The following is a 25,129-nucleotide window of genomic DNA, read 5'->3' as shown; positions in this document are numbered from 1 at the left end:
TAATTGGACTAGATAATAATTCTGCCATCTGCAAATCTGTTCTGCAGTTGAACTAAGAGCTAAAGTAGTTCAATACATTCTGGAGTGCATTCTCTTTCATGCAGTAACCAAACCTGTTTGTTATCCTACCTTGATTTTTTTTTTTAGTCCTATCTTGATATTTTTTAAGTCAACATTTTCCCCTTGTCATTAGAAAACACTTCCCATATAATTAATAGACTGTCTCTCAGTAAAGAATGGCTGAGGTGATTGGCACACATGGAAAAAAATTTAATAATAATACATTCTTCCCAGAGCTCACTTTTGAGCGCCAGACTGGAGACAGATTACATCTTCATCTAATATAATACAAAGAAAGAACATGAATAAACAGAAAATGCAAATCCTTTAAATGATATATTATCCTTTATATATTGGTATTACGTATTAAATTATATATTATCCACAGACGGATATAGATACTATTACTTGTTATAAAGTCCCCCTTTTTGTTCATATATTGTTTGGGAACAATCTATATAAATTTATTCATAAGAGCTTTCTCAGTATATATGAACAGACTCAACCTATGGATACGTTTTTATATAAAATTTTTTAAATTAATTATTCTGTGGGATTAGTTACTGGGTATTTTTCCTCCCTCATGACTGGATAACTGAAAAAATGTAAATAGAAGACTACAGAATGTCAAATAGCAAATAATGTGTTTCCAGTATCCATTTTTATTGGAAGAACAAATGGCATTAAGATGTTGAGGATTCACAATCATTTTCATGATTATCCCAGGGCCCTCCAAACACATTAAAAGCAAATTATTGGTGATGCTAGAAATCATAGCAACTGAATCTCATTGCTTTTATTCAATTAACTTTTCACAATGTATTCCTTGCAGCATTTTGAATATACACAAAGCATGCTGTGTTGGTATCACTGGGTGAAATTTTAAAATACTTCCTAAGAGAAAAACATTATAATCAAATGTAATGGAGTTAGTAGGGCCTTGCTACACATCGCATTTTGAGTTGCTCAAATGTTGATCAGTGTTAGTACTAGCTTGAAGCAGTCACATACCTTGGGCACGTCCAGACGAGCGCGGTTGTGTGGTACGTGGCGCTGCAAGAGTGCGCTGCAAGAGTGCGCTGCCTGCCCAGTCCAGTGTTCTCTGCGCTGCAAGGGCACACTGCCCAAACATGCATTGCTCCTTTTTTCCTGCAGTTTTTTTTTTTACCCTTGGATATCCATGGGGTCAAAAAAGCTGTGGGGGAAAAAAACGGAGCAGCGCATGCTCAGGCAGCATGCGCTGCTGAATAGCAGAGCCAGGCCACCCAGAGCCACACTGTTGCTGCTGGCCAGACTCTGCCTGGCAGGATCACTGTGGCTGCAGCCTGAGGAGGCCCCTAGACCCCAGATAAGCCTCCCCACTCCACCAGCAACTTGCCGTGCACCAAAGTGCATGTGGCATGTTGTTCCCTGGGGACCAGGTTTGCCACTGCTACTTTTCCCCAGGGAACCAAACATCCACACACATGTGGATGTGCCCCTTAAGATTAAAAACCTTCTCTGACTGTCTCCACCCTGCACAGCTGTGACTTGCCACTAGAGGACTGGTGAGCCAGGACAGCCGTGTCTCTCTGCTCTAGGTGAGGGTGGGTGCAACCTGGGTTGAGGGGCAGGAATATGAAGCAGGGAGGTGGAAATTCAGTGGGATGGATGTGGGTAATGACATGGAAGGTGAAAGGGAAATGGGGATTACTGGTGAAATAAAGAAAATCAGCCACTGAAGGATAAAATAAAAAGAAGTTAAAAAATGAATTTAAAAAGAAATAAAGAGGAAGTAAATTAAAGAAGGTCTTATGTTTTACTAAATTGGGATTAGGGTGGTGGGGGTACTGATCATGTTTCCCTGGGTGGCTGGGAGCTGGAAGCAGCGAAGGAAGGTGGTTTTGGGGGAGCTACTGCCCCTTCCCTAGGAAGGAAGTCCCAGTTCTTTGGGGACCCACTCCTCACCTCCCAACCCACCCGAGACCCACTCCCAGATCTGTGTGTGCCCTGCCACCTGGCTAAATAGCTTGTGCTCTGCAGGCTGTTTTCATGGGGTTGCACCCCTGGGGTGGGAAGTTCACGCTCCTATGGATGGGAGGGGGAGTTGGCTTGGTGCTGGAACCACTCCCTGGCCAATAGAGTTCAGTGAGTAGAAAGTTTATCCATACCGAATAGGAGGGTGGGGAAGGGAACACTGCATCCTGGGATGCTGAATGACTGCAACTTCAGCAGCTCATCTGTGAGGAGTAGCTACACATGGAACACAGATCAGAGATAAACCTGCTCTGGAGTGGTGCAACTTCAAGCTGCCTAAAGCATCCTTAAAGTTTCAAGTGTTAATGTGTAGACAATCCTGTGGTTAAGAGCTCCAAGAGCTGCCTAAAATTAATATGTAACAATGCCCTCATATTAAGTTCTTTTTAAGCTATATGTGGTCTCCAGGACTGCCAATCCAGCACCTTTCAACAGCTCCAGACTTCATTTAGTAGCGGAGAAAGGCCTAAAAACCCTTATAGAGGAATTCTGGGAGTTGAGAAGAGATTTTTTGAGAAGAGATAACTTTGTGGGGGTCTGTTTGCAAACGTCTTCCCATTGTGGGGAGGATCCTGCAAGTAACCCCACTAGGAAGTTTATAGGGCTACACTACATGGATCTTGGGAGATCTGTAGAGGCCAGGGGTGCCAAACTTATCCTGCAGGCTGGATGAATAGCAAGGGGCCAGTCGTGGGTTGGATCCAGCCCACAGACTCCCTCCCTCTCCCCCTCCCTCAGCATACCTAATCCAGTGGCTACATCTGGGACCTGCACTGTGTATGGTACAGAACCTGGAGGAGCTGGAACAGGCACCGAGTACAGCATAGTTCAACCAAGCATCAACCATGTTCCATGCTGCGACTGCTCCCACCCGACTGTGCTGCATGCAGTGCCTACTCCAGCCAGTAGGGGTGTACGAAGCAGGCCTTATTCGATTTGGATTCGGATTCAGTCCAAATCAGGGACAAAGATTTGATTTGTTGATTTGGATCACTGTCCCCAATTCAATTCGGCCAAATCCAAATCTGAAGAGTCAATGCTGATTCAGAGAACCAGTGATTCAGACATAGGCAAAGCTTTAAAAGTTTTTTCTACATACCCTGAGGTAGCAGACGCAGCTAGTGATCACTGCAATGCTGGGGCAGATAGAGCATCCCACAGGAGTGCGGGGGGGGGGCCCTCCATATGCTCAGCGGTGAACCCAGAAGTGGACCAGAAGTACTTCCAGTCCACTTCCGGGTCTGCTGGGGAGTGCACTGGTGGCCCCCCCATGCCTCCCTAGCTTAGTGATTGGCCACAGGAGAACCCTGGGTCCCGCCCCCGCCCAGACCCAGGAGGCATCAGTCACCAAGCTAGGGGGGTGCAGGGATGGGGAGCCCAGCGCACTCCCCAGCAGACCCAGAAGTGGACTGGAAGTGCTTCTGGTCCACATTCAGGTTTCCTGCCAAGCACGCTGGGGAGCCCCCCATGCTTCTGTGGGATACTCCATGTGCCCCGGCATTGCAATGCTCATGAGCCCCTGTTACCTAGAGGTATGTAGAAAAAACATTCAAAGCTGTCTCTATGTCCAAATCTCCGAATCTTTCTGAATCTCTCTGAATCAATTCGGAGGGTTCCGATTCGATTCAGAGAGATTAAAGAGTCCTCTGATTCAATTCAGATTCAGAGATTCAGCTGCTGAATGGGGCCAGATCTCCACTGAATCAAATCAGGAACCAAAGCTTCACGCAGCCCTACCAGCCAGTCCAGGATTCATGCTGCATATGGAACCTGTAAGCACCGCTTGCAGCAGAGGTCCTGGATCACCTGGAGTGGGCGCTGTGTGCAATGCAAATCCCAAAGCAGGTGCTTTATGTGGCATACTTCAGCCGGGGAAGCCACCATGTGCAGTATGGCTGATGCTCTGGCCAGACTGCACCGCATGCAACACCCGGTCCAGCTACTCCAGGATCTGTGCTGCAACACTGTAAGTTCCACACTGGCTGGAGCAGCCACTGGATCAGGTATACTCGGTGAGAAGTAAGGTGAGGAGGTCTGTGGGCTGGATCCTGTTACACAGATTGCCAATTGATCAAATCATGAGTGAGACCTGATAAGGGAGGATAAGGCAAGATGCCGCATTTATTGATTAAGCGCTTAATACACACACACACACACACACACATACACACACACATTCATACCCCCAATTTCTGTTCTGCACTGGTATACGTTACCAGTCTTATCGGCGCTAGGATCAACTTCGTGGCCAGCCTAGTTGATCATGAGTGGGAGCTGTGCTCCTACCAGTCCATCTCATCAGACAAAGTGCTCCAGGATGACATGCAGAACAAGACCCAAAATCGATATGTCTCGCCCCATCTTTTATAGCCTTGTCAATTCACCCAGTCCTCTAGGCTTTTGCTAGGTTATCACTGTGTTCTTTCTTGAAGGTAGATTGCTGTTGTTCTCTCACTGTTCTGGGGTGGATTCTACTTGTTTGGTCTTTTATCAGTCTGCATTCTTCAGCCAGTCGCCAGCTGATGTTTTCCTTTTCCACAAACACACACTCACCCATTCAGCATATAAAAGAGTAAAAGGTCGAGCACTTACGTCAAGCTACAGAGCACTACAAAATGGAGTTTCTTAAGGCAATGCAAAACTCAAGAAAATACATAAGATTAAAAGCAATCAGCATCAAGCTGGTATTTATGTTATTTGCATAACAATCCAGCCCATAGACCTCCCATGCTCCAAGGGCATGTGCCATGTCCAGTGTGGGTCTGATCGGACCCAGGGGCAGCACCTTGGGCCAGATGGTGGGGCTCTGCAGGCTGCATGCAGCCCATGTTTGACACCCCTGGTAAAGGCAAAACTGCCACCTCAATTCTGTGCCTTCACATCAGCTCTGGCCCCATCTGAGACTCCTGGCTCTGAGAGACAATGCCCTGCTTCCCCCAGCATCACTGGGGAAGAATGATTCCAAATGTGGATTCTTATTTGTTTAGAAGCCTCCATAGGGCTGCTACGAGAAGAGCAGTGCAAGAGAAGTGACTGAGCATTCCTTCCATGCAGGAAGAGGAAGATCCATACAGAGTGATAGATTTAGGTAACCTAGCCAGGCAACCTAGGAGCTGCAGGCTTGGTGATGAATAAAAATGCACAATCATATTGCATACAAACATACACTGCATGTGTACAGGCACTACCCACCTAGCACACAACAGGCTTGCACATCCCCAACCTCCCTCATACATGGTTGGCCATTGCTCTAAAGACTGCATGTAGGAAAAGGGTGTACCCAGGGAGGCTGCTGAAGTTAACCCAAAGCCTCCATAACTAAAACAACTGCACAGTGAGCAGTAGAAATGATATATCTGCTACATAACAGGGGAATGAGATACAGACACCTGAGATCTCACTTTCCAGAACTGCACTTACATGGTCAGTAGTCCATAGCCCAAATGAGGATTAGTGCCACTATATCTTAGCAATCATTAAACAAACCCTAGCTCACATGTAAGCGAAATCACTTACTTTCACTTACACAGGTGCTGAGAAGTACAGTCAGGCCTTGATTTACATGGTATTTTTTTGCAGTTTCAATTATGCATGGTCAATTAATTGTGACCCTTTATTTTTGTACATGATACGGATTCACTTTTACACAGTGAAGTGCAGTCATGCAGCGAGAAGCAGAGCCTGGCATCTTGGGGAACTGTGTGCAGCTAGTAAGTCTAATGTAGTGGGAGGGAAGGGGCATGAGGGGGACAGATCAAGGCCCCCACAGTGAGGGAGGAGTGGGGCTGGGGCAGATACTGCCCAGCTGGGGCGGGGTCAGTGTGGAACAGAGCCATGGCTCACCTGGGGCCATGTTGGGGGGCTCCTGCTGCTGCGCTCACCCTGCGAGGGCAGGGGAGGGCATGTCCCCCTGGATCTGTATGGGGCACGGTGGGCAGGCTACAGCTGCAGGCTGGAACTGGAGCTGCGCTGGCCTTTTCTCAGCGGGGGCTGGGCTCGGGGCAGGCAGTAGCAGCGCTGGAAAGGGGTTACGGGGGGGCTGCAGTCACTCCAAATTTCACTGTAGCCTCCCCGCCCATATCCCTTTCCAGTGCCACTGCTGTCCGCCCTGCACAGAGCCCCAGCTCAACCCCCGCCTCCACCCATGCACCAGGAAGAGCCGGGGTTGCGCCAGGCAGGCAGCAGTGGTGCTGGATGGGGGCTATGGTGAAATTTGGGGTGGCTGCAGTGCCCCCCCATAGTCCCATCCCAGTGCTGCTGCCACCTGCCCCAAGCTCAGCCCCCACTGAGAAAAGCCCGGCACAGCCCCTGCTCCAGCCTGTAGCTGGAGCCTGCCTGCCCTGCCCCGCCTCTCCCCGTCCCATGCAGATCTGGGGGCACACGCCTTCCCCATACCCTCCTGGGGTGCACGCAGTGGTGGGAGCCACTCCTGCCCCATGCCCCCCAGACAAGCCATGGCTCTGTTCTGTGCCCGCCCCACCTTGGCTGGGCAGCGTCTACCCCTGCTCCACTCCTCCCTCACCACGGGGGGCATTGATCTGCCCCCCCATGCCCCTTTCCTTTCCCCTCCCCTTCCACCATACCAGACTTACCAGCTGCTTGCAGCTCTCCAAGCTGACGGGCTCTGCTTCTCACTGCCTGCATGCTGTACTGCAGCTGTGCACATACATCAGCATCTATCGGCCAAATGATTGGCCGCATCTGGAAGCTAAATCCTTATTTTGCATAGACGCGTAGTATCTTTTTATATGATTACTATTTGCACAGTGTTTTTTCAAGGACATAACCACTGTGTAAATCAAGGTCTGATTGTATAGTGGACTGAAACAGTAGTAGAAACAGCTAAATTTCTGCAACCAGAACACACAATGAACCAGAAAACACAAGCTCCTTTTTCAAAATAAATCTCTAACAAAAACTCTATCTGGTAAATTTTCAATGAAGTAGGGTTGGAGCTTGACCTCCTTGTCTACTCCCCAAACCCTGTTTTAGCAAGAAAATAATTTGGTGTAACAATTTGAAAAGAAATGTGTTAACTGTTCCAATCTTGTGATAGTAAATGCTGCATCATTTAATATCCACTTGTTAAGAGTTTAAAAAGGTATCAGCCTTCCTCTGCAAGTGGATACATTTTTTTTCTGAAGAAATTCTGGAAATCTTTTCACATTAAGCAAATACTTCTCATGTTTTCTTCTTAAAGTTTAAAAAAGAAAAGGGTAGCACAATTCAAAATTGTGACATTCTAGTAGCTATAAGGAAGGTATTCTCCATCTGTTCTCATAAATATATATTTTTCAAAAATATATATTTAATAGTATTTCCACTGTTAAAAACTGACAGGAGAAACAACTGCATCTTTTGTATGAAACACAGAGAAATTCCTGCATTAGAAAAGTGAATTATTAAAGAAATAAGATGGGCAGTACATTTATTAGGAAAATTAATTCTTGTACAAAGGGCAGTGTGAAACTTATGCACCAATTCAGATCTTATTTGAAAGTGTAAGTGGGACTTAGTTGATAGATAAATTTTGTACTGCTTTTTGCACAGGAGTAAATTTTGTTCATTAAAAATGAAAATAAGTTTACCATTTCAAATGTTTCAGGCTTAGAAATGCTTAAAAAATACAGCAATTCAACCAAAGGAAAACACATATATAACCCTTATCATGCCTCCTGGGTGGAGTGCTGCAAAAACATTTGGGAGTGTTTTATCCCACCTGTGTATCTGTACAGTTGCATTTTTTAAACATTTCGAAAGTGATGCATGTTCACACTCTAAGTGAAAACTGTACATTTAATACAGTATAATATATATAATATAGTTATAAATTAGGAATATATATTTATAATATAGTTATAAATTAGGAACAAGATGTGCTAAAATTCACTTGTAACATAATTCCATCATTTTTAGGGGTGTATTGGGTGCTTACAGATGCAAAAAAAAATAAAAAAAATAACAGCACTTTACTTTAAACTCAGCACATTCCTGTGCCGAGACCTGCACATGCCCAAAAGAGGCAGCACATTACTTTACCTTGGTTCGCCAGATGTCTATAAAGACTGGGTACTTTATAGTGGTGCTTTTTTGCTGCTTTTACCTAATAACTGATTGAATCAGTTTTAGCTAAAAATGCCAAAAAGCCTGCTGAAGCGCCCAATCTTTACAGACGCTACAGAGCCAGGTTGAAGTAACATGCTGTTTTTTTCTGGTAGAGCGTGTTTTTTAACATCTGCAAGCCACCACTATGCATTAATAATTCTATAATGAATAGAATTATTCTGGTTAATGAATTCCCTATGTTTCTACTCAACAGAGTTGAAAATATGTCTATGAGGTTAGAAGAAGTAAATGAAAGAGAGCATTTTATGAAAGCTTCTCTTCAGACAGTTGACCTTCGACTTTCTCAACTGGAAGAGCTCTCTAGTCGGATGGTGAATGCTCTTGAAAAGCTGGCAGGTATTGACAAATCTGAACTGATGCACACACGCTCACGGGCTTCCTCGGAATGTGATACTGCCTATCTCCTAAGGCAAAGCAGTGTCAACAGTTCTGATGGCTACAGCATGTACCGATATCATGTTGGTGGTGAGGAGTTAATATGTGATGTCAGTACTGCCCCCATGTCACCAGCCTTGGGATTACACAAAAAGGCATATTCTATTGGTACAAAAGAAGAGAAAAATGGAGTGGACTCAAAGATGCAACTGGTTCCAGGACACCATCGTAGTCTCCGCTATGCCTCCAGTGCTAATGCAGTTTCCACTACAGATAATGGTAAAGCTACGTTAGAAATTGCAAAGAATGTTACTAGACCCCGTTCTGGTTCAGCTGGTTTTGCTTATGTGAAGCAAGGGATTTTCAAGAGCGATGAAACAATTCCTCAACATATTAACCAGTCAAATATTGTTATGAATGGGCAATCAGTACCAAAACCAAATTTTCAGAATACTCAGTTAACTGTAGAAAGGACCAAATTAGAAGCTACTATCTCTTATCCCTTGGAGAAATCTAAGGAAATGCGCTATTACACTCCTGAAACTTTCAGTGCTTATCAAACAACCATGATGAAGTCTAGGAGTTTTATATTTGCCCATGGAGGAAAATTGGTTGGAGGGGTTAACAACTGGGCCACAGAATATAGTACCATATTGGATCAAGTGGGCCCTTCTGCAGTTGAACAGTGGGCTAGTGAATGGAAATATGAGGTTGAACAGGAACTCTCTCAGGAGCGTCCCCCAGAATATCCTGGTTTTGTGTGTGAAGCTGAAAGGCAGGCAGAACAAAAACCGGTACTGACAGATACGGAAGATGACAGCGATGTTGGTGAAACAGGTGTCAGTGCCTCTTACTCTTCCACACCTGTTACCAACAAGGCTGAGACAGAAAATTTATTGTCTGTGAAACCAGACAGAACTTGTGGATTCCCATCTGTACGGTCAAAGAGTTTACACAGCCATTCACAGAAAGGCAAGTCCATGAAGGACAAATTAAATAGACCAGGACATGCCAGCAGTGTATCAAGCCTAGTGGTTGCCTGTGGCGGTGAAGAACAAAATGCTAAGCAACAGTGTGCTTCCACTGAAACAGAGTGCTAAAATGGCTGTCAGCCCACGTGGCAGCAATAATCAGGAATCTGACTGGGTTAATGTAACACAGTTACCACTAAATATAACTTTTTAAAGTGAATTTCTACAAAAGAATTGTGCATTTACTGATTTGCTATATTGTTTATGTGGTAGAAATAATAATGCCCTGTTCTTTGTGGATTGAGTGAAGGGGAGACATTCCTTCTAGGGGTGGATGTAAGGTTAGGTAGGATTCAGAGATGGTAAGTGCCCAGGGCTTTCTGAGCCTTGCTGCCCCTCTAACTTCAATTCATGTTACTGGATCTTTGTTGGAGATGGATGACAAATGGGAAATATTTTCATTACAAAGTTTGCACGCGCAGACCCACACACGCACTCTCTTTCTCTTGTCCACTGGGAACTTCTGACCAGCTGTAGTCTTTATTTTCACACATGCAACACATACATGTTCTTATGGACAAGTGTTCTTTAGACCAAAAGGAGTAGAAATGCAAAGGAACGTTTGGTAATCCCAGCCCTTCACCTCTGATTTATGGGATAGTGATTGGTGATATAACTAAGGAATGCACAAGCTCAAGTGACTTTTGGTCAATAAAATGGCTATGAATGGAAAAATACAGGTTCCTCCAAACACAGGAGTATTTGTAAGTCATTGATTTGATTTGGTAGCAAAATACGTGATCTCTCTTAGAACACAAGCAATAACATTTTGTTTTCTGTTACTTCTCTCTTAGTATATAGGCATATGTACAGTTAATGTTATACTTGTCAAACACAGCTGATGGGCTTAAACTGTGACTTTATATTTAAACTACTGCCTTCAAGAGGTTGGCTTACAAGGAAAATATAACTTGTCTCACTCTATCTCCACCATGCTGCTGGTCCAATAAAAGATCACCCAAAGAATCCTTGCCTCAATGAAAATACAAATATTGTAAATGGCAATGATATTTTTTCCAAAATATTAATGAGGGATAAAAATAGAAAATAACCCAAGACTTGCATTAGTGGCTTGCATAATCACAGACTGTAATAGGGCTGCACATAAATAAAGTTTATTTAAGTAAATGTGAAGGAAAACGGATGACAAATATAGAGAATATAACTGAAAAATGTAGACACCTTTGCATTCAAAACTGATACAACAAATCGTTCTTCCTTTGGGAATTTCAATGTAATGTCACTCTGGGGACAGAAGCAAGTATACAACATACTACCTGAAGCTGGTTTTATGTAATTCCAGACCAGGACATATTTATTTTATTTTATTTTACTCTTTATATGAAAAGACAACCTAAATGGCTTGAGCAGGCTTATTACATGCAAATAAAGGAAGTCCAACCTGACTCTTTCAAATAGTCCTACTATAAGACAATCAGAATGATTTCCCTAATCTATAAGACTTAAACTCTATGCAATAAGAGCAGACACTAAATACTGTTGAGTCAATGGCAAGACAGCCAATGCTAACTGCCAAGAGAAAAAAGACTTGTCGTATAGGTTCTGCCACTTTCATGAATATAGCTCTGAATCTCATGGTTTACAGACACTATTTCTCACTCTCATGACTTTCAAATGTGAATTGTTATACAGAGATGTTATGAACAGCAATACTAAAATGCATTTGCAATATGTTAGTAAATGTATACTTTGATTGCCTGGGTCTTACATCTATTTTCCAAGATTGCTTTTGTAAAAGATTCTTCTCTAAAATACTGGTATGTCTTTTCTTACTGTAGGGCAAATGTACCATTTAAAAGCTAAAAAGAAAATATGGTTTACACACAACTGGTACCACAAGTGGTAATCAGGATTTATACATTTGTAATTTTACAAGTATATAGTTAAATATATATATTCTTTCATAATCACTTTTACAGAACTGTAGGCTCTAATGTGTATACAGTGAAAACTCGGTTACAATATTTAAGAGGGTTTTTGGCAGAATCGAGTTAGATATCAATGGCTTCAAACTTCTGGCATCTGTATAAAATCTCTCTCCATTTATAGCCTGTACCTATATTCTGCAGTGCTGGTAAATGTGAATGCAATGGACATTTCTGAAAGTTTATTCTTCTTTACATTTTTTCACCAGCCTGATGTTATTCACAGGCTTATCAGTTCTATTATTATTAGAAAATAGGTTGTTTTTTCTTTCTTGAGGGCTCTTTTTATTCAAATTTGCAGAATTTGAAATTTGCTTTTGTAAAGCTGAATGACATTGGAGATTGTTTCACTTTAAGATTTAAATCTGTATGAGTTTTATGCAATTACAGTCATTTTGTACGTATAGTTAAAATGTGTTATTTGCAATTGCCTTCTTGCTTGCCTATACATTCTCACTAGCAACTAATGTATCAGAAAACCCAAAAGGATATAAAGGTTTTCAGTTTTTTTGCTAAATAAGCACTGTTCATTTTGATATGTTGCGTACATGTGCTTGTAACATCTTTATAAATTGTTTAACATTATTGTTTTGTTTGCCCGGTTATTTTCCGGCATTTAAATTATTTCATGACTCTGAAAAACTATTTTAGCTTGCATTTAATGATTTTCTCTGTGTAAAACGGTCAGTTTTGGCTATGCGTGAAATGGTCAATTGAATTATTTTATATAGGAATAATATCAAAAAAGTATGAAATGCTAAACTTAAAATAACAAATCTGTCATGCTGGAGAAACCAAAAATACCACAACCTGTCTGTTCCTTCTTATAGGATGTATGAAGTACTTTCTAAAGTAAAAACTGATTTAATGATTGCCAGTAATTTTGATATAGGCAATTCAATATACTTCAATCTTGCACCCACCTGTAGAGAGAATTCTTCTGAAGTCAGTGTAGTGACTCCATGTTTAATGAGATAAGCCTTATACTTTGTTAACACTATGCAGTAGCATAATAAACCCCATATTCTCTGCTGCACACCTCAGTAGGATTTGTAGGATCTAAAGTTAAACCTGCTTAAAGCTCAGGTAGACACCTTCCTAGCTATACTGCTAAAATGGGTTCCATGGGAGTGGGAAAAGATGCAAATATGTGCCTGCACATTAAAAAAAAGTTTAAGGTGTCTTTTCCATGCATAGCAAATAGTGCTAGGGTGATGTCTGGGTTAATTTGCTCATGAACACATCTCTCTACCTTAAAAAAAAAAAAAGGGGGAGGGGGGTGCAAAACAATATCTACATTAACAGTGATGCTCTGAAAGTATCTCTGTATAATCAGGATCAGTTTCTTGCATCTCTAGGGTTTTAGGTAATTTTTTCTTGGTTTGTAAGGAAAAAGATGCCATTTTAGCTGTCAGCTCTGTAAACTTATCCTAGAAACTGTGCATTATGTTTGTTCCTGGATATATTATTTTAACCTCATCAGTAACCTAACTGAACTAAATGGATCTATAATACCCAGTCCAGAATTCTTGCCCACGGCAAATGTTAAAAAACCACAAGTGTCACATCCCCAAAAATGACAGTTTAAAAAAAAAGTTAACTTCTTTTTGTTTCATTTTGGGTTAATGTTTTGGAGCCATTCACCACAAGTATAAGCACTGTAAACCCCCTTTTTTTTTAAATGAAAGTTGAAACTTTAAATCACGTGATTCCGTGAGCTTTAAGAGATTTGTAATAAAATTATGATACAGAATAGGCACTGAAGAATCTGTTTGGCTCGTATTTGAAAATTGCAAAGTGAATTTTTTTTTAGCTAGCCAAAAATGGACCTTACTTTCTGAGGGGGAAAAAAATTTTAAATGTTTTTTCATCTGCTTTCGCCAGGCTCCCTGATGAGCTAACTCCCTGGCATTTCTCAACATTTTACACAAAAAGGACATTTTAGAAGCAGGAGAATCAAAAATGGAACTTTCAAAAAAAGTGCTGGGGAGCCAACCAGCCATTGGGGATCACAAAAGTGGGGGAGAGGGAAGCAGGCTGCAGGAGCCCAGGCAATCCTGGGGAGCTGCACGGCCTCCCTGCCAGTTGATGGGCTGGCCTGCAAGTTGACAGGAAGCCAAACATGCACGATCACCAGCCAGCCTGCCTACCTGCCACTACAACTTTTGACAGAATTAACATGTTTCTCCAGAAAGTTGGTTTCTGTCAAAACACTCTTTTTCAATGGAAAGCTGTCCTGCTGGAAAATTTTCAACCAGCTCTAATAATAACTAGGCCTGTGCGAAGCAGCAAGTATTTGCTTAGGATGCAGATTCGGTTGATTCAGAGGGACGGTGATTCGATTCAGAGATTCAAATCACTGTTCCGATTCAATTTGGCCAAATTGGATCCAAAGATTCAGTGCCGCTTCAAAGATTTAGCCATAGACTAAACAGGCAGCAGTCCTCACCACGCTGGACACAGCTGCCTCCAGCTGGTAAGTCTGTTGTGGTGTGCGGATGGGGGAGAGAAGGCGTGTGGGGGAGGGAGGGATTGGGGCTGGGGCAAGCTGCCCAGCCAGGGCGGGGGGGGGTGCAATGCAGGTGCAGCTCACTCCGGGCAGAAGCAGGTAAGCAGCAGCAGGGCATAGCCCCTTCACCTAGTGCTGCTGGGCCCACATCCCACACCCTCCTGCCCCGGCTGGGCAAGTGGCAGCAGGGCATATCCTCCACTCCCAGCACTACCACACCCGCATCCTGCGCCCCCCACCTCCTGGCCTGGTTGGGCAGCCTCAGCCCCAATCCCTCCCCCACGCCCCATCCCTCCCTCCTCCAACCACCACAACAGACTTACCAGCTGGAGGCAGCTGTGTCCAGCATGGTGAGGACTGCTGCTTGTTTAGTCTATGGCCAAATTCGGATTCGGAGATTTGGCTGCCAAATCAGGCTGAATCTCCTCCAAATCAAATTGGCTACCAAAGCTTTGCATAGCCCTAATAATAACCCTGAAACCCCAGGATCCTACACTTAACAAGCCATTTTTCTGAACAGAACTTTAATCAAAGTTTGGTGTCAATCTAGTATTTGATAGACATTTGCCTAGATGACAAAACCATTATACATACAGTAATGAGATTGCATTTGGCAGCTTTTGCACAAGATACCGGGTGCTGAAGCAGAATGCTGCTGCTGCTTTGGTGTGGTATAATTTTAATGACACTGGTAAAGTTGATACATGCAATTTGAGGACTATCTCCCTCTCTCCCCTCCCCATTGTGTTCTTCTTTTCAATTCTTTTCTCAATATATACTGAGAAGAAGAGGGTTCATACTGAAGCTTGTATTTCTTTTCTTTTTCCTCTCATTTGCTCTTTTAAATAGTGAAATCATGCAATACAGAACAATGTATATAATATATACAATGGTAAAGTAAAAATCTTAGTAAAGAAAGATTTCAGTTACAGGGGTCAGCTTTTAGATGCATTCATTCATGTAAAGTAGTATCTTAATTCTTAAATAATCAGACTGATTTCACTGAAGTTATTCACTGTGGTAAGAATATTACAGTTTTGGCCCAAGTAATCTTAGAGGGGAAAAAGCTACAACAATAGATCATCTTACAATGTAGAACCTCAAATGAACAAGGCTAACAAAAGTCATCACTGGGGACCCTGGTTTTCTCAGAAAAAAATCCCAAATTCTCTGAAAACCTCCCAAATTCTCTGATTAAAAAAACCAAAATCCATGTTTTCCTGTGATTAAAATGAAACGCCACTATCTACATAGGTATCAGTTGAACACAATGTGTAATTGATATAGTTACAATTATAAACCAGTTTGGAAGCCTACCAGTGCCTCAATCATTATAATAAAATAAATTCTAAATACCTATATATTTTGGCGTTTGATTTTGTTTTATTCATCATGAAAAATCAGAGCTCCCCTTGCCCATTTCACTCACCGGGACACGGGTCCAGCTGTGGCTGTTTTCCCCGCTGTTTTGTGGCACTGAGCATTCCTAATATACCAGTGCCCTGTCCCTGCCTCTGCCAGCGCCCCTCACTCTTGACCCACATCCTCCAACCCCTCCCAGCCCTGCTGGTGCCCCTCATTCCCAACCCATAACCCCCTGCCCCTGCCAGTGCCCTTTACTCACGACCTGCTGCCCTCGGCCTCCAGGCCCCCCCGTGTGTGGGGCAGAGGGTGTGTGTGTGGTGGGATGGGGTATGTGGGCATAGGCAATGCCATAGGTGATTTGTTGGGAGGGCATGGTGGGGGCACATGTCCCCGCCAGATTTCACAGTGGGGCACTAGGCTGCAGCCTGGCTGAACAAGCATCAGGCAGGAGCCGCCTCCGCAGCCTGGTGAGTGGGACCCAGTGCAGGAGGGCAGAATGGGGCAGGGAGGCTCAGTGCTGCCACTGTCACCAGGAACATCGCACCACCATGGCCACCAAGGTCACCCACTTCTTGCTGCCGCAGTTGTGAGGCATAACGTGCTACCAATGCGGCACCTCACCTTGTCAGCCATGGTGGCAGTGTTCCCAGCAGTGGCAGAGGCACCACCAAGTCTCCACACCCTGCTCTGCCTGCCCATACCAGCCCCCTGCCACTGGACTGCAGAGGTGGCTCCTGTCTGGTGGTGATCCAGCCAGGCTGCAGCCCCATGACCCACCGGGTGCAGAAATCTGGGGGAGGCATGTGCCCTCCCATACCCCCGATGCATCACCTATGGGCCCAATCCCTCCCTGTGAGTGCACATAGTGACATGGAACCATCTGTCCCACTCCCCAGCCAGGCCCCGCAGCCACATGTTCCCACCTGCTCCAGCCCCAGCCCCAGCACAGGCCCCAGGCACCATGTACTGCCTCAGCTAGGCAGCACCCTCATCCATCAACTGCCAAACTTGCCCCACTCCATTCCTTACCATGTGGGCTCAGTGTGCCTCAATCTCCCCACAAGTTGTGCCTCCTATTGTGCCCTTCCATACATTACATATCCCCCCTTACCCCTTCACACATTGCCTATGCCCCACCTTCCCCCGTAGATTTACCTGCATAGACCATAGATTTAGCTGCAGGAGCTGCTCTCCACCATGCTGCCTGGCTGTATTGTCGGCCACATGTATGTGTGTGTGTGTGCAATGCATATGGCACCACCTGCCTCTGACTGCCCAACTCCACTCCCCCCAGCCCCAAGCAGCCCCTTGAAGGCTGAAACTGTGCCAGCCTCCAAGGGGAAACCCATGGCATCCCAGGTTTTCTCCTTTAAAGGAGAAAAAGCCACATTTTTTCTGTGGGAAATGAAAACCCAGATTTATGGTCACCACCAAGACATTTCAGTATGGATGCATAGTAACAAACAGGAAAAGACTGATGAGGTCATCATACACATAAGGGAAAACTATTGCAAAGGATCAGAGATGCAACAGCTATGATGTCTAGATTGCAGATACATTTGAAATGATGTATTCTGAACATCAAGTCAAGAGCTTATGTTTGATCTTGTATTTTGAGAGCAAAGTTTGAACAGTGAAAGAGAATGAAAAGTTGATGGCAACAAGGTTTAGAAGTATTTTGTTCTGGGTAAACTGAATGAAGAATACAATTCTGAAAAATTTGGCTAACCTGTCTTTTAATTTACCTTCAGTGACCTTTTGAACACTAACACAGCACTTTCTGTACAGAATGCGGAAGATGCAGACAAGTCCCTGCGGGATTTCTAACTTACCAAACCCCTGAGGGATTCAGCTTGTAAAACAGGATCTGCTACCTGTTGAAAAGCGGAAGAAGAGTTGCAGAGGTGTTCCCTAGAACAGCTACTACAGTTGCACTGCAACAGCAAGAGCTTTTTTCAGAGAAAGTTTACTGTCCTAAAATAGAAAGGCAGTGATTTCAGAAAAGATGCAGCTAAAAATATAGCTACTGAGAGGATGATTTATCACTGTCTTTAACATGTCAAATAAAAACTTAAATGAGAAAGTACAGAATGAACTGTGGAGAACTTCATGCCAAGATTTAATCTAATAAAGATCTTGGCAAGCATATCCATCTGATTTTAAAAACACATGAGGGTCCCGTCCCTGCCCCCCCACCCCCCACTTCTCCTTTTAAAACACTGCTGAAAATGCACTGATACACAAACAGCAGATCCCATTCCCCTTTAAACTATGTAAAAGTTACCTTCTACTTTCCATGTTCACACAACACGCCCCATTGACATCAATGGGATGCTTTGTCTGTGTTGCAGTAAGGAGGATTGGTCTCTAAAATTTCAGTGCTTTATTGCAGGGATATAGCTTGTAGCCATGTTGGTCTACAAAGCAGAAGCAGACAAAACTCTTATGCTAGAGTTGATATCTTTGATTAGATCAACTAAATAGTAGCAAAATAAATTCTTTCTTTGCAAGCTTGCAGGTTCAAACACCCTTCATCAGGCAGAGGAGAGTTCAAAGACTGTAAAAGTTCTCCCAGGTAGAAAAGTAACTTCATCTCGCACAGGGGAGGTAAAGGATGGTGTGGTTCCCCTGGGTTTCAAAGTCCATTTGTGTAAAAGTTGTTTGTGAATATGCAGATTAAGCAGAGGCCAAGCTTCAGCAGGTTTCTTCCCTGAAAGTCACAGACATCAGGCAGGGAGTTGAATTTTGGTTTTTTTGCTGTTTAGCAATGACGTTTATGTCCCCGAACAGCTAATTATGATATCTTCCATGTTTTTCATCAACACAGCTACAAGCTAAATCCCTGCAACATGGAAGATATCATAATATTCTAATCCTAGTTACTCGAATAAAGCCAAAGTAAATCAATGAGAACATCATATGGCCATGGTATGTATGCCGAAGGCTGCATTTGCCATGTCTCCTTATGTGGACATTTCCCAACAAGTCAACAGCACACTTCTTTCGTAGTGACAATTTAAGGCCATTGTGATTTTTTTCAGAGCTTTTACTGCTATTGACTTGGGCCAGGTACAGACATAAAACTTTTACCAGTAAAAGTGATCGGAAACGGGTCTATAACTGTAATAGAACAGAAGTTTGGCATGCAAAACTGGTCTGTATCTGTAACAAAACAGAAGTCTGGCACACATCGACTGGTATAAAAATGGTGGAACGCAGTCTAAGATTTGCCCCCCCAGGCGAATGTATGTTCTGTTTGGTACCAATCTGAACTACACAGATTACAGAAAACTGCATAATTTAGATCAATTCTGCCTTGTGCTTTTTGAAAGCCTCTACCTAGCCTTAAACATCAACTCTGTTACAGAACTATGGCTATACACCAGCCAAAATTGTTAATCTATTTTAAATAATTATGTAACTAATAATAACTTCAATAATTGTGAAACTAATAACTAATTGGGTAGCTATTGGCCACCAGTGTTGAATGCTACAGAAATAAAAATGTATTAAAGTTAAAGGTGTATGGTCAGGTGCTTTAGGATCCACATTTGGGTTCATTACAATAGTTTTACATGAAATATTAGAAATGTTTCCATAAATCAAAACAAATCTATTCCTGACTACAAAAAATATGAATCAAGGTGTACTCCTGCAAACCAAGTACCTTGATCTAGTAAGTGAGCACACGAAAGTAGTAGCAAGTAGATTTTTCACTGATTAAACGTTGTTATAAACACAAGAAAAAGTAAACAGTCCAAACAAGGAAAAATAAACATGACTTTTAGAGTTCTTCTCTTTTAATGATAGTCCTGAAGTTAACTAATGCCATGAGAAATGTTTTATCTGACATACAGTTTCTACCTAGTTGGTCTTTAAAAATAAATCCAAATCTATACTTGCTAAACGAACAAAATCAATGCATTAAAATTGCTGGGTACATACTATTTATCCATGTTTGAGCTACACAAATAGGTCAGAGCACTGTATCTTGACACTTGTTCAGGTGGGATTTTCATTTCTATATTCTTTCTCCCTCCCATTTTCCTGATATTTAACTGACCGTTGCCACCCAAGTGTTCAGTTTGTCAAAATGAAGCCTTTCCAACTAAACTGCCAGTTTTTGAAGGATGTCTTTCCACTGTACTTGCCAAGTTCAGTGCAGTGAGTGATTGCATGAGCATTCCCATAGCATCCATACATTTGCCAGGTGATGCTAAACAAAGAGTATATTAGCTTTCTTCTTTTCTGCTTAGCACCAAAACCTTAAGTTTTGTTTGTTTGTTTGTTTGTTTTGGGGTTTTTTTGCTTCTACGATCCAGGGACTGTGAAAACATACTTTGCATTTTCACATAAATGATAAAACACACAAAATGAGTAAAATCTTTTTCCCATTATCTTTTTCCCCCCACTGCTCTTTACTTCTCCATTAAATTGTATCAGCCAGAAACTAAAGCAGACTTACCCAGTTAGTAGATCTCTCCATCCTGTGGCTGGATTCAGACTGTTTTCATGCTATGTTTTACTGAAGCCACAACTGGAATATGGCTCTTCATGGCAGTCACTGTACCGGATGAGAGAAAAGGTAGCTAAGAGTCTCAGTTGCCTTGGAAGTTGTTCTTGAAATATATTACGCATTGCACCATATGGCAGAAAGTTCAAAGCAAAAAGGAAGGAGACTATTTTGGCCAAAATTGCTTGCTAAAGGGAAGAAAAATGGATACATTTTCTTAGAAGGCGAATACATAAGGTGAGATTTTGAAAGAAAGCAACCAGCAGTTCCGAATTTCCTAGGACTATCCCACATTTCAAGTCTGAATCCCCATATCCCCAAAGAGTTCCTGAAACCATAATTTTGCACAGAATTTAGAACAGTGCTCCCTAATTTGCCAAAATACTGAGCTTTCTCATAGCACCAAGGAATGTCTGGGTCATCTGCTAACAGGGCACAATACATTACCTGGTGCTGCATGATCTGGGTATATTGTGTCCAGTCTTAGCCAGTCTAGCCAGTTGTAGCACCTAAACCAGAGATAATATAGTTGCATTTGTGTAGCACTGTGCCTGGGCAAATCAGCTTTGCCTTTTCATAGCTTCATAGATTGTAGAGTCGGAAGGGACCACAATGGATCATTGTGTCTGACCCCCTGCCCCTGGCAGGAAAGAGGACCGAGGTCAGATGACCCTAGCCAGGTGACTGTCAAGCCTCCTCTTGAAGACCTCCAAGTTAGGTGATAGCACCACCTCTTTTGCAAGCCCATTCTAGATTCTGGCCACCCTTACTGTAAAAAATGTCCTCCTAATGTCTAACCTAAATCTACTCTTCACCAGTTTACACGCATTATTCCTAGTTGCTCCCTGGGGTGCTCTGGTAAATAGCACATCACCAATTCCCTGCTGTCCTCCCTTGATAAACTTATAGATGGCTACAAGGTCTCCCTTCAGATGTCTCTTGTGAAGGCTGAAGAGATCCAGATCTTTCAACCTCCCCTTGTAGGGTCTTTCACGGAGGCCACTAATCATGTGAGTGGCCCTCCTCTGAACCCTCTCCAGATTCTCCACATCCCTCTTGAAGTGCAGTGCCCAAAACTTGACACAGTACTCCAACTGTGGCCTGACCAATGCCGGAAAAAAGGGGAGCATCACCTCCCTCCATCTGTTGGTCATGCATCTGCTAATACACAACAAAGTGCGATTGGCCTTGTTGATGGCCTCATTACACTGCCGGCTCATGTTCATCTTGGAGTCAACTATGACTCCAAGATCTCTCTCAGCCTCTGAGCTGCTGAGGAGGTCATCCCCCAACCTGTAGGTGTGCTGGGGATTCCTCCTTCCTAGGTGAAGTACCTTACATTTATCTTTGTTGAATTGCATCCTATTTCATTCCGCCCATTGATCCAACCCGTCCAGGTCGGCCTGTATCTGCTCCCTGTCCTCCAGTGTGTTAACTTTGCCCCATAATTTGGTATCATCTGCGAACTTGGAGAGGGTGCTCTCCAAAATCATCAAAATTAGGGATCATCCAAATCGCTGATGAAGATATTAAATAACACCGGTCCAAGGACTGAATGCTGCAGGACCCCACTGCCCACCTCCTTCCAGGCCGAGAACGACCCATCCACCACCACTCTCCAGGTACGATCCCTAAGCCAGTTAGCCACCCACCTGACTCTGTAGGCATCCACTCCACAGCCCGTTAGCTTCCCTATGAGAATAGGATGTGCAACTGTGTCGAAGGCCTTCCTAAAATCCAGGTAGATGACATTGGCCTCCACTCCTGTGTCAAGGCAGTGTGTGACCTGTTCATAAAAGGCTATAAGGTTTGTCAGACAGGATCTACCTGTGACGAACTCATGCTGGTTTCCTTTCAACATCATTTCCCCTGCTGGGCCCTCATAAATGTGCTCTTTCAGCTGGGATAATTAGTTCCTTTACAGCTTGTGGCAAGACTGAGGTAGCAAAGAAAGAAGAGCAAGGATGAGGTGCTTGCAGCCATGGTATCCACATCTAAAAGGACAGCAGATGCTACAGAAGGGTGACAAGCACCAGTGAAGCTTCATCCTGAGTGGCTGTCTTGACCTGGTCAGAAAGGGATTATCTCCGAACAAGAATGCAGCTACCTTCCAAGCAAGCTGGATGCTGAGGCTACCAAGGCTGAGGGCAAAGCAAGGCAGACAATGGAAATACTAATGGAGGCTAATGGAGAACCACGTGGAGAGGAAATTGCTGCAGTGCCTCATAGCCATCCTCAACTAGCAGACAAATGGCATCTAATACTCTATTTTTCTCCCTATGCCTCTCCTTTCCCTTTCAGCAACCAGCCAAAATGATCAATACCCACTACTGTGTCCTGAGGCACTCAAACACACAATCCACTGATACAACAGCTCCTTAGCCAATAGTTGAACAGTGCATGCCTGTAGGCATGGTAGATATGCAACTTTATAAATAACTAAATTATATATAAAATAGTTTTATGTCTGTCATTTTATGTCTGTCAACTGTCCAGAATAGGGCTTCCTGGGCCAAGGGAGGAATAGATAGGCCAGGTCCCCAAGTAGCAAGGAGGGACTATTATTCCTTTTAGAAATATGTTGAAAAAAACCAAGAGCAAATGCTGTTCAGTAACTTCCTGACAATCCCATGATTAGAGGAAGCACAAGCTAGTAGTCTTGGAAGCAAATATCCATTAGGTTCTGCAATTTCCACCACTGAAGACTCCAAATAATCATGACCAAAATAAACATTAGGATCCTTGTGCCCCAACCCAATATATGGCAATTGCATCAGTTTCTATGAAATGTGGAACAGTTTAGCTGGGTGGGTGCCAAACATTTGTATACTGCGGACATGGTACAGATTAAAAGCTCTTTCAGTTGCACTTTTATTTGAAGCATTTTAAATGTAAATCTTGTCTGTACCCTAAGGCAGCCATACTAACTGGAATTACTGTAGGCTTCTGGTACCTATAGTACAAAACGGTGTCCCAGATTTGCTTCCTAAAAACTGGTTGTTTTAATAGAACATGTTCCACCTGGTTTATTTACAGCTAGTATCATTATGATTCAAACAAAATACAAAAAAAAATGTTTTTGTGCTATGGTAACATTACAGGAAGTTCTCAGTGACTCAGACACAAAATCTGCACATTGTAGCTTTTTACAGTGGATGAAGAAAGTACTTATGTCAGTACCACTTAAGAAATGTTTTTTCAATATTTTAATGTTTCTTTTCTCTAGAATATTTTCATTAAAGCTTTGAACAGACACAGAAATTTTCATTTAAGAAAAGGAAAGCAGTGTAATAGTATTGTTTTACAATATCTCTTGGAGGAAGATAAATATAATTTGTTCTTATTTTAAAGTAATTAAAGTAATTAGAGATGTAATTAAAATGTAGAGATTAAAGGACTTTCTTTTTTCTTTTCTTTTTTTAAAGCTACCCTCCCTTTTGAGTATTACTTGGATGTCTTGACTTTGAAGTCAGGTATATAAATACCTCTGTCATGAAGTATACCCACAGATTTACAGTAGACACAAAAAATACTGTCATGAGAAAGTTCTGATCCAAAGGCTATTGGAGTCAAAACTTCAGTAGAATTATTATATCCAGGGTCATGTAGCATCAGTCCCTGGAATCAACACCAAGAATCCTGATGGTTAATTCTTTCTTCAAATCACAAACAACACAATTTTCTTCATCTCACTTACATATTAACTGCCCAGGACCCTGATATGATCTAAAATCTACACATTACCTTTGTGTTCCTGTTATGGGTATGAAGGACTACAGCAAAACTATGGCCAGTTACATTTTACTGAATAATGCCTAGTATTCACTTTGCCTCTACATGTGATCCTTCTTAGAGTTTGTCTTCACTGGGAAAGTTACCAGAATAATTATACAGGTTTAGTTTAACTATTATAGTTTTATACCAATGTAACTCATCATGTGAATACTTTGCGGCACATATTGCCTTTTCTTGATTTAGGTTGTTCCTCTGGAATAGTGTAAAGTAATTGGGATAAAGAAACTCATATATGGAGGGGTTATACCTCTATATCTGTTGCTGTATACTACCCTGTATAGGCAAGCCTTTAATGGGCTTCATTCTGTAAGGTACTCAGCACACAGCCACTGAGCCAACGAAAAATGGGCTTATCTTTAAATCTTAGCATCATCACTTAAGGGTGGTATTAAAGCACTTAAGTATGTTTGCTAGATCAGGAGCTAAATGTTCAGCAGTAATGATCCCAGTTTGAGCAAAAGAAACATTGGTGCTATAATACTTCCTGAGCCACTGTAATAGTTCCTGAGAAATACATTCATCTGCACATACATCACAATTCTATCCACATTCTTAGCAATACTGGTGTAAAACTATTTAAATCACACCCTGCAGCTTTACTGATGAGATAAAGTATATTAGGATTACAGCCCAACTCCTGTCTAAATTGCATCACAAAATTACAGTCAATCCATATTTCTTTCTCTTTTTTACTAAATATAATTCCATGATATTAACTGAAGATAGAATGCTACTTGCAGATTTAGCTCTCTCAATCCTCTTCAGATTACAATTAACTAGGAAATAACCCATGATATTTATATCCTATGTCCCCTTTCAGGGTGACTTCAATAAGATTTCTTCCAGAAGTAGAGTTGCTCATGGGAATAAGTGCTTGCAAGATCATGGCATTAATTTTCCAGTACTGCTTGCAGAATAGGTCCTGATGGCATTGAAAATAAAACTGCAGGACTCTTCCTAATTTTGTGATCAAAAAGGAATCTCTGTATGTATAATCCAACATCCTGTGCAGAAGGGCATCACCCAGCTCTTGGTCCTCTGCTCCTCAAATACCACAGTACTTTGCAAAGTCTGTAATTTATATAGAAAAAGGAGTAGTAGTCTGTTTCAGACTGTAAATGCATGAAGGGCAATGACAGAGGTGGACACAAATTCTTTTCCCTTTTGGACTTCTCAAGCTTAAGCTAAAAAAACTACATTGCCAACCAAGGCTGTATTATTTTTTCTGCAAAGCTCTTTCTGCTCCTCACGGACAGATGTCCCTAGGCAGAAGTCTCCAAAGCAACGTTGCTAGAGAGCTGGAGGCCAGGGACAACAGGGAGGCACAGAGTTTTCATGCTGACAGCCTGGTCTCAGGCCGGGTCCAGAAGAGAGCAACTGTGCAGTATGTGGT

At 42.6% G+C, this 25,129-nt stretch overlaps 1 protein-coding gene and 1 long non-coding RNA gene across 2 annotated transcripts in view; one reads left to right on the top strand and one right to left on the bottom strand.

Moving 5' to 3' along the window:
- LOC112549659 (transient receptor potential cation channel subfamily M member 1-like) overlaps positions 1–9,677 on the top strand; it is a 32,298-nt gene extending 22,621 nt beyond the window's left edge. The window contains exon 9 of the mRNA XM_025199464.1: positions 8,396–9,677. Coding sequence (XP_025055249.1) covers positions 8,396–9,677 — 1,282 coding nt within the window. The remainder of the gene's footprint in view (positions 1–8,395) is intronic.
- An 8,396-nt stretch (positions 9,678–18,073) lies between these two features.
- On the bottom strand, positions 18,074–20,422 carry LOC112549657. The gene is made up of 3 exons (XR_003093173.1): positions 20,389–20,422; positions 19,894–19,992; positions 18,074–18,138 (listed from the first exon to the last, which is right to left on the bottom strand). It is a non-coding gene; the product is annotated as an uncharacterized LOC112549657 (long non-coding RNA).
- Between the last annotated feature and the right edge of the window lie 4,707 nt (positions 20,423–25,129).

The sequence above is a fragment of the Alligator sinensis genome, unplaced genomic scaffold, assembly GCF_000455745.1.
Source record: "Alligator sinensis unplaced genomic scaffold, ASM45574v1 scaffold458_1, whole genome shotgun sequence".
NCBI classification, from domain to species: domain Eukaryota; kingdom Metazoa; phylum Chordata; order Crocodylia; family Alligatoridae; genus Alligator; species Alligator sinensis.
This window is presented reverse-complemented; position numbering and strand designations above follow the sequence as displayed.